The sequence below is a fragment of the Adiantum capillus-veneris genome, chromosome 7, assembly GCF_014529385.1.
Source record: "Adiantum capillus-veneris isolate H3 chromosome 7, ASM1452938v2, whole genome shotgun sequence".
Lineage (NCBI taxonomy): Eukaryota > Viridiplantae > Streptophyta > Polypodiopsida > Polypodiales > Pteridaceae > Adiantum > Adiantum capillus-veneris.
In genome coordinates this window covers 5,570,452-5,586,425 of record NC_140937.1, presented here as the reverse complement: position 1 = coordinate 5,586,425, position 15,974 = coordinate 5,570,452, and the positions used below count along the sequence as shown (strand labels likewise).

The 15,974-nt window shown below is 46.8% G+C and overlaps 1 protein-coding gene across 3 annotated transcripts in view; it reads left to right on the top strand.

The window, feature by feature from the left end:
• Positions 1-15,974, top strand: part of LOC147453381 (chaperone protein dnaJ 15-like) — a 110,107-nt gene that overhangs the window by 57,789 nt on the left and 36,344 nt on the right. For 2 of the 3 annotated variants that reach the window (XM_086515574.1, XM_086515576.1), the window contains exon 6: positions 72-122. The exons of the other annotated variant lie outside the window; for it this stretch is intronic. In XM_086515574.1, coding sequence (XP_086371700.1) covers positions 72-122 — 51 coding nt within the window. The remainder of the gene's footprint in view (positions 1-71; positions 123-15,974) is intronic. 3 annotated transcript variants of the gene reach the window in all.

Below are 15,974 nucleotides of genomic sequence, written 5' to 3'. Positions count from 1 at the left end.
TGAATGCTGTAATTTACTTGCTTGTTATACAGAGATTATTCTGCTCCCTGGTAAAACGATTTTGTTGGCAGCTTCTTTACTTTGAGCAAGAGGAGACTGGTGGTTTAAGTTTGACTTTGCAGGTAAGTTGCATTTACGAATAGGTTACATGCTTTGTCGAGTGCCCTTGCATTGTTGCCATGAGAAAAGAGCAGTTTATGAAGAAAACATGGGGCATGCGCGCATTGTACATGTTTGACTATCTAGTAATCTTATTATAGAAGATGTGATGGGTAATAGTGACAGTGGTTGTGTAATGAGTATGCATGAAAATAACTTTAGTAAGCCTGTGCATAAGTTATGATCTTACTAGTATATGATGCAAAAGGGTTGAGGCATTAGGACATGTGATTATCGTTAGTTCTGGTTTGCAAATCAATGGCTCCCTCTATTACAATACTTTCTGGTTGCTAGCGCAATATGAGTTCTATTCGCTGGAGGAATGGAGTGACATTCTTTTTAAAGATAATGCTAGTTGCAAATTGCTATATGTTGGAAGCAACTTCTTGCATTTGCCAGAAGAGATGAAGAGGATGTTCACATAAACTGTGATACTAGCAAGAAAGTGTCCTGTCCTTAGTGCAATTTTGTGTTGGATAAGCTGTTAAACTTCTTACTGCGTCAAAGCCTTTCATACAAGGTTTTGCCGCAAACGTTAGTCATACTTACTCCCCTGTGGCCCACTACTAAAGGCAAGCCTTATGAGCAGAGATCAGCTGTGGTAAATTTCTGTCAAAATAATCCCAAGCTATCATGGACCGTAATGCCAGACTTATTGGGTTGCTCCTTATGGGTATTGGTTATTATATTCAACATTGACAAAATTCTTGGATCGAGCTCTTTTTTCGTTTTATTGTTTGCTTAACGACCATATAATAGAGCAGCGAGCCCGCTTATTGAATGATCTTCAATGACGAGAGGTTGATCCTACCTTTTCAGGTCTTCTCTGTTAAGATCATACACAAGTGCTGTGAGGGAATCCTTCTGCAAAAACTGGTTTGTAAGGGCTGAAATTAGCTGTTTCTGGGAACAACGGCCTCACTGTTCACAGTAGTGAAAGCTTCCCCACAGGTATTAGTGGCTTTTAGAGAGTTGTTGTAGGGGTATAAACCAATTAACTTCTCTTTAGAAGCTTTTGGGATGTGCTGTTGTTCTATGAGCCATAAACTGTGCACTTGTGACAAGTTAAATTCACTCTACATTTCTAGCAGTAACTTTCTCGTTGCTGAACTTTATTCCGCAGTCATAGACGAATTATTTTCATGGCTTCTCTATATCGTGATGGCTTTTTGGCCTTCCTTAGAGGGGGCATGGCCTTAGTGATGCCTCCCGTTTTTGCTAATGAGAAACTGGAGGTTATTCCTAAAAAATGCATAATTTTTTGATTGGTCGATGGAGAGAGAAAGAGATTCTCATTACAAGAAACAAGACATTCATTTGAAGGATTGAGGAGCCGCTACCTTGTTTGTATCATAATGGTTTTCATATTAAACAAGTGATAAACTCGGGAGGCCTGCCATAGGACCCTTAGCTAAATTTAAATAAAAGTCCACAAAACTTCGAATATTCTGTAGAGATGGGTGAAGCACCGCCATATCCAAGAGAAGCAATCTGTGTATGTGTGTGTGTCTCGCAGCCTATCTACTCCCTCTACATCTGAGACTGGCTACACGCCCTTTCTCTCTATGCCTAGGCATTGACCACCGACACCACCAAGTCTATTTCTTGACCCTATCTCATGGATGCATTTAGCTGTATGGCTGTTGCGCTCTTGCAGTGACTCCCATGCAGACAAAGACGAAGTGAGCAGAGTGGGAGTAGAGGCAAGAACGCACATAGGGCTGAGCCGGAACATGGTGGCGGAGAGAGGGCCGGGCGGGGAACCGCTGAAGGCAGAGAGGATGGAGCAGAGATGGGGGAGTGGGGAAGGAGGGTGTGAGGCCACACAGACAAGGAGGAGGTAAAGTATGCCAAGAGCGAAAAACGCTAGGAAAGTCTCTCTCTCTCTCTCTCTCTCTCTCTCTCTCTCTCTCTCTCTCTCTCTCTCTCTCTCTCTCTCTCTCCTGCGCTGCTGCTGCTCCTGCGCGCGCCGCTGCTGCTGCTCCTGCGCGCGCCACTGCTGTTGCTCCTGCGCGCGCCACTGCTGCTGCTGCTGAACCCGTTGTAGCTGACCTGTTGCGACTGCACGCTGCCAAGGCTGTAGCACTTGCCGCTGCCTCACTGTGGCAGCATTACCAAGTGCACCAGGCCCGCTGCCCCCAATCTCTCACACACGGATACATACCCACACACACACTACACACATACACGCATACACACAAGTACTCCCTCTCTTCCCCTTCTCCCCTCTTCTTCACAATATGAAGAGAGGGTAGTTACGAAGACAGCCATGTCTTCCTCCATCATCAAGACGCCGGCATCGACAATGAAGACAACGTTCATGCTCACGAACAAGAGGCTTGCACAATTGGAGAAGGACATGAAAGAATGGCGGATGGAGAGAGAGATATGGGAGGAGGAGAAAGCCACCATCATCAAGCTATGGAACGAAGAGAAGGAGGACATGAGAGCGGAAATCCAAAATCTCAAAGAGGAGAAGGAGAGAAGGGAACGGGAGAACGGGAAGGAGAGGGAGAGATGGAGGAAAGACCAAGAAGAGATGAAGGCACAAATCGATCTCCTTCATGCTTCCATCACATCCCTCACCCCCGAAGAAGGAGAGATTAAAGAGGAGGCTAAGGAAGCCCTCAAGGAGGAGATCACCAAAGCCCTCACCGCAAGCATTGAAGACAAATTAGAGGCCACCAAAGAAGGATGGGTCGAAGTGGTCAAAAAGAACATCAAGAAGGTTGCAAGAGAGGAAGCCCAAAAAGATGAGGTACTCATCGTACACACAACCATCGAGGAGGAGAAGATGCGACAAGCTCGCCGTCTCAATGTGCGAGTGACCGGCATCAAAGAAGAAGAAGGGTCTACACCCGAGAGCGATGGGAAAGCTTTATGCAAGAAAGTGGGATACAAGGAAGAAGAGATCCCTTTCTCCAAAGTTTGGAGAGCCGGCAAAGATCCAAAGAAGAGAGCTCTCATCCTCCAATTCGCCTCCGAGGAGTCTCGAACTTCTTTCCTCCGAAAGAGGGTCATCTTGAGAGGGCTAGAAGGCCCCCCGATTTATCTTGATGATGACCTCACAAAGATGCAACAAGATCACCGTCGCGCGTGCATGCCTAGAGTCCACCAAGCCCGCAAAGAAGGGAAGAAGGCAGTATATCGAGATGGTAGGGTTATCATTGATGGCAAGACCATCGCATAGGGACTCGCGGCCTGTGGGACACACGAGGAGATTCATGTCACGGTTTGGAATTGCAATGGAGACCTATGGACACACCCAGAGAGACTTGAGGAGGTGATGAGAGGTCGAGACATCATTCTACTTACAGAGACACACGAGAGCCCAGAGAGAGGGCTACCACGGATACATGGATTCCAGTGGGAGTCTCTACATCGGGGGTGTATGCGCCAGCACACCACCCGTGGCTCAGGAGGAGTGGCCATACTCTTTAGACAGGGGCTTCACAGTAGACTACAGATTGTTGCCCGGGACCCACAGGCCCGCTACATGTGGATTCGCCTCGAGCTCTCACGAGACAGGATCGTCTACATTGCCCTTTGCTACTTTGCTCCCACAGGCTCCAGATTCGCCCCTATTGAGCAGGAGTCACCGTACGCATGCCTCACGGAGGAGATTATGGAGTACTCCACACTGGGTGAAGTCTTCCTCATGGGAGACTTCAATGCTCGTACGCGCAGTGAGCAGTGTGAGGCATATGACCACGAGGACCTAGAGGCACTACACACTCTAGATGAGGAGGCTACTATGAGAGATACAGCAGACAGAGCTCCAGTCACAGCCTACGGACGACATCTACTTCGACTTGGCTCCCAGCACCGTCTCGTTATTTATAACGGGATGGTCCAGTGGCCCACCTCAGGGGGCCTGACTTGTATGCCACATGGAGTTGCAGAGGGAGGGGGGAGTACAGTCGACTATATTCTGGGACCCAGGGAGGCTACACACCTTATCACATCCTTCACCATTCCACCCATACCCATCGGAGCCGACCACACATACCTCTCTTTCTCCATCACCGGAGATACCATCCCACACAGCTCCACAGCACACACTCCACACACCACCATCCATTTCACACATGAGCTAGCCTCTCTTTACTCGGCCGAGGTCGAGCATGGCCTATGCCTCCTCCACCCATCCACACCACTCTCAGTTCTCACATCACATATCTCTTCCGTTCTCCACACTTCAGCTATTAGCTCCTTTCCACACACCACTCACACAGGACGCACTCCCCCCCCCCGGGACTATGCCTCAGAACCGCTGGTATGATGATGAGTGCAGAGAGCTATACCGACGCCTCCGCGCACAGCGAGCCTTAGGAGAGATCAGAGAGAGAGAGGCCAGACGGCATATGAAGACGCTGACACGCCAAAAGCGGCGAGCATTCGAAGAGGCACAGGAGCTTGAGCTATACCGCCTATTCATGAGCATGGATAGCGCGACAGCATGGCGCACCCTGCGCGAGCCACGTCCGACTACAGCTATTGAGGATCCACAGATATGGCATGATTATGCAGAGCGACTTTACGAGGTGCCAGGACAGCCTCCTATCCCACAGCCACACGAGCCACGCCCCACGTGCTCCTCCTCCTTTACAGCACAGATGGTAGAGAGGGCCATACGCCGCATGCAGCACAGACGATCAGCTGACCATACTGGATTACAGAGTGAGCACATCATTTATGCGGCCTCCACTATAGCCCCGTTGATTGCACATGTCTTCAACCGGGCTATAGGGGAGGGCTTCCCAGAGGAGTGGACACAGCACACCATAGTGCCTATCCACAAATCTGGCGACACCCTGGATTCAGGGAACTACAGGACTATCATGATTGGCCACACGATGGCCAAGCTATATGGAGCAGTACTTGAGGCACAGCTCAGCTGCTACGCAGAGATCGAGGGTTTACGAGCTCCAGGCCAGGCAGGTTTCAAACGAGCTTTCTCCACCACTGATCACATCTTCGTTCTGCGCTGCCTCATTGATGGGGCAAAGGCGCGGAAGAAGAGGCTTTACTGCTGCTTTGTGGATTTCCGCAAGGCCTTTGACACAGTCCCACGCGAGAGACTCTTCCAGCGCCTTCACAGCATTGGGGTACCAACAGAGATGATTTGGGCCATATATGCTCTCTACGAGAAGGTGACGGGTCGAGTTCGTTGCCCATGCGGTTTTTCAAAGACCATTGCTAGCACCATTGGTGTTAAGCAAGGATGCCCACTCTCCCCGACACTCTTTGGGCTCTACATCGACGAGATCTCCGACTACATACTGCGAGCAGGGGGAGAGGGGAGCGACTTGGCAGGTACTCCGGTCCACATCATGTTATATGCTGATGATATTGTGTTGATTTCAGAGTCACCCGAGGGCTTGCAACGCCATCTTGAGGCCTTGGACGAATTCAGCACACACAGGGGGTTGACTGTGAACCTTGGCAAAACCAAGGTTATGATCTTTCACACATCCAGTGCAGTGAGGAGCGCTGCCACCTTCACAGCAGCAGGAGGAAAGGTTGATGTAGTCACCTCCTATGTCTACCTTGGCATCACATTCACCAGCCTACCAGGACCCTTCACTATGAGGCAGGCTGCTGCTGACAGGCTCACCCGAGGATATGCAGCTCTGGCCATGCTAGAGCGGAGATGCCACCAGGCACACTTTCAGGAACCCCGCACGAAGGGGTGGCTTTTCGACACCTTAGTCACCCCGGCCTTGATGTACTCGGCGGCAGTATGGGCACCAGGATTGACAGCTGACCAGTGGACACAGCTTGAGAGGCCACAGGTATGTATGATCTCACGCTTGCTCCGCAGCAAGAAGACAGTGCCACATGACATTATTAGAGCCGAGCTCGCCACACCACCCATGGTGGTAGAGGCACTATTCCAGACAGTCTGCTTCATCCAGAGGATGAGAGAGCTACCTCCTGACAGACTTACTCGTAGAGCATTTGAGGCAGCTATACAGCTATCAGAGAGTGGGCATGAGAGAGCATGGTACTCACAGGTCAGAGCATGGTTTGAGGGACACGGTCTTGACATGGAGAGCCTACCACCATTCCAGTACGACCCCCACTCACCATATGTTCACCTCTCTCGCAGTGAGAGGAACTTGGTACTGAGACATGATCTGTGGCAGCTATACACTAGGAGAGTCTGGGAGTCACCTGGCTTGGGGACGAGGATGTCAGATTACAAAGACCAAATCTTTCTTTCTTTCTTTCTTTCTTTCTCTCTCTCTCTCTCTCTCTCTCTCTCTCTCTCTCTCTCTCTCTCTCTCTCTCGGCGCACGCGCTTCCCCCTTGCTCTCCTCCACGCCATATGTTGAGCCTCCCTGTTACAGACTTGGACACCCCAAGTCGGGAATCTGGCATGACACACGAGAGAATCACTTAAAAACACTTCACAAACTTAATCACAATTCACTTGAGTCGACACGGCCTGACGTAGTTACGTGCCCGGAGGTATTGGCCCCAAAGTCTGGCGTCCCTTTCGGTATTTATTTTTTACATTAATGCTTTAGCAAAGTTACAATTCCCGCGGGCCCTCTCTGCTCAGATGCTTGTCAGCAAACATATTTAAAGACCCTTGGCCATTGAAAAGCAGTTACATGAAAAGCTTCAAACTGAAAAACATTGGGTCCCAAAAACTAGCGCTGCCCAAAAAGCTACAACGTAAATTGCGTAAATCCGTACAGCTTGCCACGTCAGCAACTGTCAGCGCAAAACGCGGAAATCCATACTGTTGCCATGTCAGCATGTCAGTGCATTCCTCGAGATTTCTGTACGGTTGTTCACGTGAGCATTCCAACGGGTTTTGCGGGTCTGCCACGTCATCAGTTTGTGACACTCCCACCACGTGAGCCACTTGCCTTGTGACCTGCTGGATTTCCCCTCTTCCATAGCCCAAGGCCATGCCATGGTGCCTGTCTCGCAGGCTATCCACTCTCCTCATGTGTTGTTACTGCACGATCTTCTCGCCTCTTCCTCTTTGTCCAACTTTCTGCTCTCCGCTTCAGTCTACCTCTAGCCTGTTGTTTTTCTCCGCCGAGATCCAATGTCTGCAACGTCCAGCTCTATTGCAGTAAAGATGGTCTCGAGCTTTGCTACCAGCAGGAGGGGAACCTCTGAAAGAAAAAACTTTAGAGGATCATGTTGATGACTACAACCATGGCTTTTCACTTGCAGGTTGCAATCGAAACCCTATTAATGCCAACAACTTTCTATGGGTTGATCTCAATAGCAATTCTTTGAGTGGGCCCATCCCTTGGCGCCATGTGGTTTGCACTCAATAATAAATTCAAGGCAGTGCTTGTAGAGAACTGGGGATTTATTGGAGTTTGCAAGCGTAACTCAAGAAGCTCTCAGCCCAACGCCATTGATGAATTCATGTAACTCCTCTAGACTCTATGTAATAGACTTGGACACTCCAAGTCGAGAATCTACCACAACACACGCGAGAGAATGGAAAGTATTGAACAAAATTGAGAGAGAGACATGGCACGATGAAATTCCGAGCCCAGAGATTGGTCCCCAAAGATGGACCCCCTTTCGCTATTTCTTTATTGTTAATGCTTCACAAAGTACAATGTCCGAGGATCCTCGTCGGCAAGCTAATTTGTCTGAAACTGAGGCCTTGGCAGTTTATTTCTAGGCATTGGGCCTTCCAAAAGCATTGTACATGAAAAGCTTCATGTCTAAAGCATCTGGTCCCAATTCCTAGCGCCAAAAGTTGTTCGTGCAAATCGCGGAAATCCGTACAGGTGCCACGTCAACATCCAACGCGATTTGCGGGATGTCCGTAGAGCGCTGCCACGTCAACAGTTCCATGCAAATTTGGGGTCCTTGCTTATTTTAATGTCCTTGTGTCCCTTGGACCTATAAGTTGGAAGAAATTATAAAATTGGACCTTTCATTTTGGCCTCTCATATTGGTTATGCTAGTTGTTACAATTTCTGTGTATCTTTCAACGGGGCTCTGACCTCTTTTTGTTCGGAATCTGTCCTTTAGATCATGCTATGTCATCACTTTGAGACATACCCCCTCTTGAGAGAAATGTAATCGCCCACGATTACGCCTGCAAAACCAACATAAGCCAACAACCAGTTCATTAGACATTGACTCTTAAGTATCGACGCACTAGATGACACATATTCAGTACTTGCACGAAGACGACAGTCACTGAACATTCACATGACATTCACATCACTGTCCTTGTCAATATTTTTGATGAGAATCATGGTCATCGTGATGTATTTAGCAATCACATCCAAATCTCACCGATCTCTAGCAGATGTTAAGATTGACTAAATCTTGTTACGATCATATCCACATCACACCTCAAGTGAATCAAGACGGAAATGTTGCAATCATTTTGTCTTTCAATCATGCACTCAAACATCACACACGTGAGAGAGCACATATATGAAAATTATTTAAGGAATTCCCATTACAAAGTACTTCATTTCGTAAAGTCATACAATAGAATATTGTCAGCACATCAGTTTCCCTGAAATCTGTAAAGAAATCAGTGACTTTAATCCATTTTGGTAATTTGTCACAAAGGAGCGGAGTAACTCCCCTCTTGTGCAGTCTGCAGCGCATTAAATTTAGACCGCTGATCATCGGTAACTCTTGGAATAGTCGAAGCTAAACCAAAAGCCTCAAGGTAAAGTTCCAAAATCTGAAAAGTATCTGCTAGGTCCTCCTCCATCTATTTCACATCTAATGCCGGATAGTTCTTAAACTTAACTAGATACTGGCGTATCACTTTACCTTTCACTTTCCTTTCCTTGTGAGCCAATATCTGTTCTGGAACGAGAATCTCCTTGGTCTCTTCCACTTCAGGTTGCTCCTCAGGCTTCCTGTCCATTGGCACCTTACCTTTGAAAGGTTTCAACAGACTCACGTGAAATGCATTGTGAATCTTCCAAGTATCGGGTAACTTCAGTTTGAAGGATACATCATTTATCTTTTCTTGAATCTGGAAAGGGCCATTGTATCTCCACTCAACTTTGGAAAAAGTCGCTTCTTACTCTTTCGTTTTCGTAGGCGTACCTTCTCAAACTGTAGAAGCACCCAATCATCTTCCTTCAATTGCAAGTCATGTCGATGCTCGTGTGCTGCCTTCTTATGTCTTGCTTGAGACTTTTCAAGAGCCTCGCGCACATTTGCAAAAGCAGTCTTCAGATCCTGAACATACTAATCTGCTTCAAAAATCTTATCCTCGGTGCTTAGAATAGGCGGAACCTTCTTAGCACCCTCAATGATCGCAAACGACGCCTTCCGCGTAGATGTATGTACTGTGTTGTTGTAGGCAAACTCCACCAAGTGCAAAAACTTCTCCCATTGAGCTTTCTGATCAGAGATGTAAGACTTCAACAAGTCCAAAACTACTGAATTCGCAATGTCAGATTGGCTGTCTGTCTGCAGGTGGAAAGAGGACGAGAACTGTTACCGAGTACCAATTTTCTCTCAGATTGCCCTCCAAAAGAATCTAGTAAAACGAGGATCTCTATCTGAAACTATAGACAGAGGCATGCCTTGAAGTTGAAATATATGTGAGAAAAACGGTTTAGCCAAATGATCTGGCTTAACCGTCTTCTTGACTGGAATAAAGTGAGTCTGCTTGCTAAATTTGTCGATGAATGTCCATATGCCATCGTGCCCACTCCGAGTCTTGGAAAGATAAAAAATAAATTTCATTGCTATACTTTTCCAAGGTCGGCTAGGTATAGATAAAGGTTGCAAAAGACCTGGTGCCTTATGCCTATCAAACTTGACCTTCTGGCATATCAAACAACTTAGAACAAACTCATCCACAATTTTTGAGCCTCGGCCAATAGAAAAATTGTTCCACAACTTTCAAGGTGGTCTCTATGCCGTGGTGGCCCGAAAAGGTGGTCAATAGCACTCTGTCAAAACCTTATTTCTTAGTGCTTGTAACACACAACAAATTCTACCGCATCAAATAGCCTTCCTTGAGTGAATAGCTCACAACTGCTTCCCCACTGTGTAACCGGTCAAAGATGTCTGCAAAGTCTGGATCTGTGGCGTACTAATCTACCATATCCTCGAAGCTGTGATCATGAACTGCCAAAATAGCCAAAACCATAGCTTACGAGACAGTGCATTCACCACCACATTCTTTTGTCCCTTAACATGCACAATCTGAAAGTGAAATTGTGACAAGATGTTTGCCACCACATCTGCTTGTCCGAAAGCTGTTTCTGCGACAAGGAATATCGTAAACTCTGCACCGTGCCATCTCTTTGTGACACTCTACGTAGGAGACCTGCTAAACGATGATCCAAACCTTAGTAGCACTATGTATTGGACCTCTCCCACAACAAACTGGAGAGTCATCAATTCTTGAATAGAATTCGACTTTTGTTCCAGGCAGTAGTCTCCGATCTCTGTAGGGAGTCCGCAACAAAACCACTCAATCTGTTCCTAAAAAGAGACTGTAAGGTGCAGCGGAAGTGAATGTTGAACTTTGCTCAAGATTAGTGCTCCGAACTGTGTTGAAGGGTTCCTTTTACTTACGGAAGGGAGAGCCTTCCGTTCCTTTAGTGAGAGAGTGCAATGGACACAAACAGAGTGGTGAAACACTTCGAATGAAGGTGCATGAGACTGAGAGATAGAGAGAGAATGACGAGACTGAGAGAGTCTCCGTTTCCGGATTCTTTGCAATCTTCGCCTGCACATTAGAAATGAGAGATGAAGAATGAACAACTTGCTCTCCAGGAATGACAAGGGGAGAGTCACTTTTGGCATTAAAAATGAACGTATTTTCCGGCCAATCAATGAGACGGTTATGCTCACGAAACCATCGAATGCCCAAAAGCATATCACATCCTGAAAGAGGAGAGACTACAAATTTTCTGGGGAAGGACACTTGTTGAACAGTGAACAAAACATCAAGGCACTCTTGGGTGATGAGAGAGTCCATACCGGGAGAGAAGCCTGACACCTCGAAAGGAGATGTCTTGCGAACCTCTAGGCGGGCTCTTTCGACAAGAGAGCCACTAATCAAATCATGCATACTGCCTGGGTCAAAGAATATGACAAAACGCTGACCCTTCACATGACCATAACACTTAATGAGAGACTCATCAATGGGAGGATCATGAGAAACTTGGGTCACACTCGTGTTCTCATTTATTGCATTGACAAAGGAAGTGGGTTCTTTGGGTTCTTTAGTTTCATTAGATTCAAGCTTACGACATGTTCTTTTTATGTGACCCTTGATGTGACAATGAAAACAACGACCTTTCTTAGAATAAATGCTTTGTTCTTTCGACGTGATGTATCCTCCTAAAATTCCTTGTTTTGCCTTTTCATCTAGAGTGAGCTTAGGTTTAGCAATTGTGTTAGCTTTACCCTTGGTTCATTTGGAGAATTCTTTTCTGAGAGACTATTGGAAGATTGGTTAGAAGAGTTATTGTTCTTACCATTCTTACCGTTCTGAGGGTTTTGAGAAGTTTGAGAGGTACTTGTGGAAGTCTTGTTTTCCTTAGGCTTTCCCTTGTTGTGCTTCATCTCCTGTGCGAGAGCAATTGCTACCGCCTTGTTGAGATCGATTGGGTCGAGGGCTTCGATATCAAACTTGATATAGTTGTCCAACCCGAAAATGAAAGCCTCCTTGCGCTCATCATCCGGTTTGTGTAATTGGGTGCCGAGCTGCAAAACACGATTAGAGAAAAACATAACTGGCATGCCATTTTGCTTGAGACTACGCCAATTGTCTTTCAACCGTCCTAGGTACTGTGGGGGCATAAACCGTGCCTTGAGCGTGTCTTGGAAGTTAGCCGAATTGAAAGAAAGGGGCACGCTGTCCTCGGCTTCCTTTAGGTGTGCGGTCAACTGTGCCTCTTGCCATGCGTGGTACCAATTAATTGCATCACCGGCAAGGTACATAACTACCGTCAAAACCTTGCTATTTTCTGTCTTCTTAGTTGTCGCAAAATAAGCATTAAATTGATGCAACCAAGAATGAATAATAATAGCATCTATCTTACCATCATACTTATTGAAAGTCAACTTCTTGATGACTGGGTTATTGGAGTCCGAATCTCGGCTTGCGCCACTTAAATGAACTACCAACATCTTTGATTGGCTCAGACTTCGAGGTGAGAACCTGTCGGACCAACTCTTGCATGCGTAGTTCTCTCTGTACCTCACGCTCTGCCTATCTTTCTTCGGCCACCAAGCGCGGTTGCTCACGCTCACGCTCCAAGGTTTCTTGTCTGTGTTGGCATTCACGCTCAAGGCTTCCTGTCGTTGTGCTTTTCTTTCTTGTTGTTCCATCGCAACGCGTTTTGCTTCTTGTTGTTGTGCCATCGCAACTCGATTCGCTTCTTGTTGTTGTGCCATCATGTCCATCATCGACTTGACCAAAGCCTCCATAGGAGTTGGTGCAATCCGTGGCATAGATGGGGAAGGGGGAGGGTCAGATAAACCTCCTGGTGGGGAAAATTCTTCTTCACCACTGCCATGCTCATCACCTCCATGCGAAGTATCCATTCTGCTTCGGGTAATGACCATACACTGAAGTTGTGGGTTCTTAAGTTCACGAGGAACTTGGGTTCTTGTGGTCTTGGTTCTTGAGTTTTTGAGGGTCTTGAGAGTCTTGGGGTTCTTGAGGTTCTTCTTTCGCTTGCAATCTGTGTTAGAGAAGGATCTTCTCTTCACCCGAGCTCTTCTCTTTTCCGTGTGCACACCCCTTGGTGGCCTTGCGCTCACACCAAGGTTGCTTTTTCCCACCTCACGTCGATTGGCCGGCCGCTAAGTGCACGGTCCGCTCTCAATGAGCGAAAAGAGGCACAAGGGGAGGCTGGACAAGCCCTTCTTTCTTGGGTTTCCTGTCACTCTTCAAAAACACGATTAGGAATCGACACGCCCAAGAGGCCTTGGGTTACTAGCGACCACAACAAGCAAAAAAAATTCTTGTGATTCTTTTGGTTCTTTCCTTGAGTGATACAGAACACTGCCAAAGCTCTGATACCAATGTAAGGTGCAACGAAAGTGAATGTTGAACTTTGCTCAAGATGAGTGCTCCGAATTGTGCTCAAGGGTTCCTTTTACTTACGGAAGGGAGAGCCTTCCGTTCCTTTCGTGAGAGAGTGCAATGGACACAAACAAAGTGGTGAAACACTGCAAATGAAGGTGCATGAGACTGAGAGATAGAGAGAGAAGAATACGACATTAGAATGTTGTCAAACCCTCCTCCGAAGGCCCCACTCTCAATGGCGAGAGTGGTCTACTATTGATTGCACAAATCTCTACAATGCTTTGGACTTGCCGACAATGTCGACGATGATGAGGACGACGACGAGACGGGCTGAAATCTGAAAACGCTATTGGCTGAAATCTGCAAATCTTTATTTGCTGAATTTTGACTCTATGTCGATGATGATGGTGATGACGACGATGCAATGATGACGCGCTGAAAACGCAGATGCTGAAATCTGCGTTTTCCAAGCTGAATGTGAAAACTTCAATGGATCTGACCACGCGGCGAGGATCTGCTACGGGAAGGTGAGATCTATGAGGTTTGGGGGTCTTACTGCAGAATCTTGATGCTGAAAACTGAAAACGCTGGTCTAGATATGGGTTCCGTCACAGTAGATCTGCAAAACGTTGGATGGTTATGCTGATGCAAAAACGCTAGGGCTGAAAATTGTCCTGCTGTGGGAACTGCTAATGCTAGGGCTGATCTGCTGTTCTGCAAACAACTGCCGGGGCTGATCTGCAATGCAAAATGCCAAGGCTGGTCTGTCATGCAAAAACGCTAGGCCTTGTTGCTGATGCAGAAAACGCTAGGGTCTCTTGCGGGGGAAGTCTTGCTGAGAAGTTGCTTGTTGAACGCTGTGTTCTTGCTGCCTTTTGTGCCAGATTGTGCTAGCGCTAGGTTTACTTATATAGTTGCTTGGTAAAATTGCCCTACCTAGTTTGCAACAAAAGTCACTTAAAATAATAAGTGAAAAATGGCTAAAATAGGGAAAATGTTCTATGCACTTAAAAATGCTCCTGATGGGTTCTGATTGAAATCTGATGATCATACTATGTGCAACCAGAGGATATGCATCTACTCTAAGTGTCTGGACATGCACAGTCTGCGAACAGACTTACAAAAGTGCCAGAACACTTCCTAGGCTAGACTGATTGAATTGAACCCATGTCATGAAGTAGCTTGTCCACGTACACATAGGGTTAGATGTGCACGTGACAGAGACCTTCGTAAATGAAGAGGTTGGTAGAAAAGAGTTTCAAAATCTCTCGCAATAAGCGTCTAAAGAATCTCCCTTGGTCATCCGAAGATGATTCCAAGCGGTTCGTATATCTCGTTCGTACTCCCAAGTCAGCCAAGAAGAAAACAAATAGCCTTTTGAATTTCAACCATGGAATTGGAGCTTCTTTCCTCAGAAGAAGAGTGGACCACCATGTCGAGCATCTCGGAACCGAGAAAAGGATTTAAATTTAATCGACTGCCCGCCTTCTTTAAATTCTTTTGTTTTCTTGCTCTCGTCTTTGAGGAAGTCATATTGGTTGGCTCTGTAGAAGTGCTTCTTTTCAAGAGTGCTTGTCCATGTCTTTTTGCGAGTACAAGTTCTGCTTTTCTGTACTCGTCTATCTTTTTGACTTTCCTCCCTACCTGAGAGGAGAAGCGATGGCCACACACGATCTCGAGTAAATCTTATCAATCGGGTAATTCTTCAGGTTTTTCGCCACTCTCGGCCCCCAAAGACTGGCGCCCCTTTTGGTATTTCTTTTTGTATTAATCTGTGTTTAAAGTACAAGAGATTGGGTAGGTGCTCACTCTCAGACTGTGCGTTCAGATGCTCTGAGAAGTGGAGCCGTGCCCACTTATTTAAAGCTACAATGGATGCCCAAAAGCAGAGCCCCAAAAGCATTAACTTGAAAAGCTTTTTACTCAAAAGCTAATATCCCAAAGCTGCTAGCAAAAAGCAGCCAGCGTAATTTGTAGAGATCCGTACGTTGCCACGTCTGCATGTCAGCGCGTTTTGTGCCGCAAAATCCGCAGGTTTGTACATTTGGCCACGTCAACACTTTGCGGGGGATCGGTATTGCTGCCACGTGTCAGTGTGTGTTGGGGTTAGCCACGTCACCATTTTGTGACAGCAATGGTAGATTTACACCACTCTGTTGCTTCACAGGTCTAGGGCATACATGTACGGCTAGTACGGCCAATATCTCTAGGCATGTTACTCCGTCGGGCCAGTGTTGAATCTATTGTGAACTGTGAACTGTTTGAAGTGTAACCTTGTGGTGTCGCGGTAGATTCTCGACTTGGAGTGTCCAAGTCTGTTACACACGCGCACTCTCATATGGTATCAGAGCTCAAGCATCACATGGTATCAGCAGCTTCAGGCTCTCCATGGGACCAACGTTTCATCACCTGCAAAGGTTCTCCTCCCAAGGGATCACAACAACCAACATTTTTTAAAAGCATCAGCGCTTTTGCAAATCTGCCTGCAAGAGGGGGTGGTGCCAACATTTGAACAACTTCTATCGCGAAGGAATGCTTTGCCACCTGCGTTTTTGCAAGAAACATCAGATCTGCTGATTTCCCTGCTAGCACTACCATTCTGGACATCTTTGTCGCGGAAAACCCCTCCAAATCCATTTGCGTTTTTGACCTTCATCTACGTTTTTGGGTTTTCAGCCCATTTTCGGCGGTTTTATTGGTCACTTTGTGTCGTTGACACCTCCCACTTTGGGTTGCTACTTTGATTCCCCACCCTCCCTACACCCTCTGCACCGCTCCGAATCCTGTCGCGAGC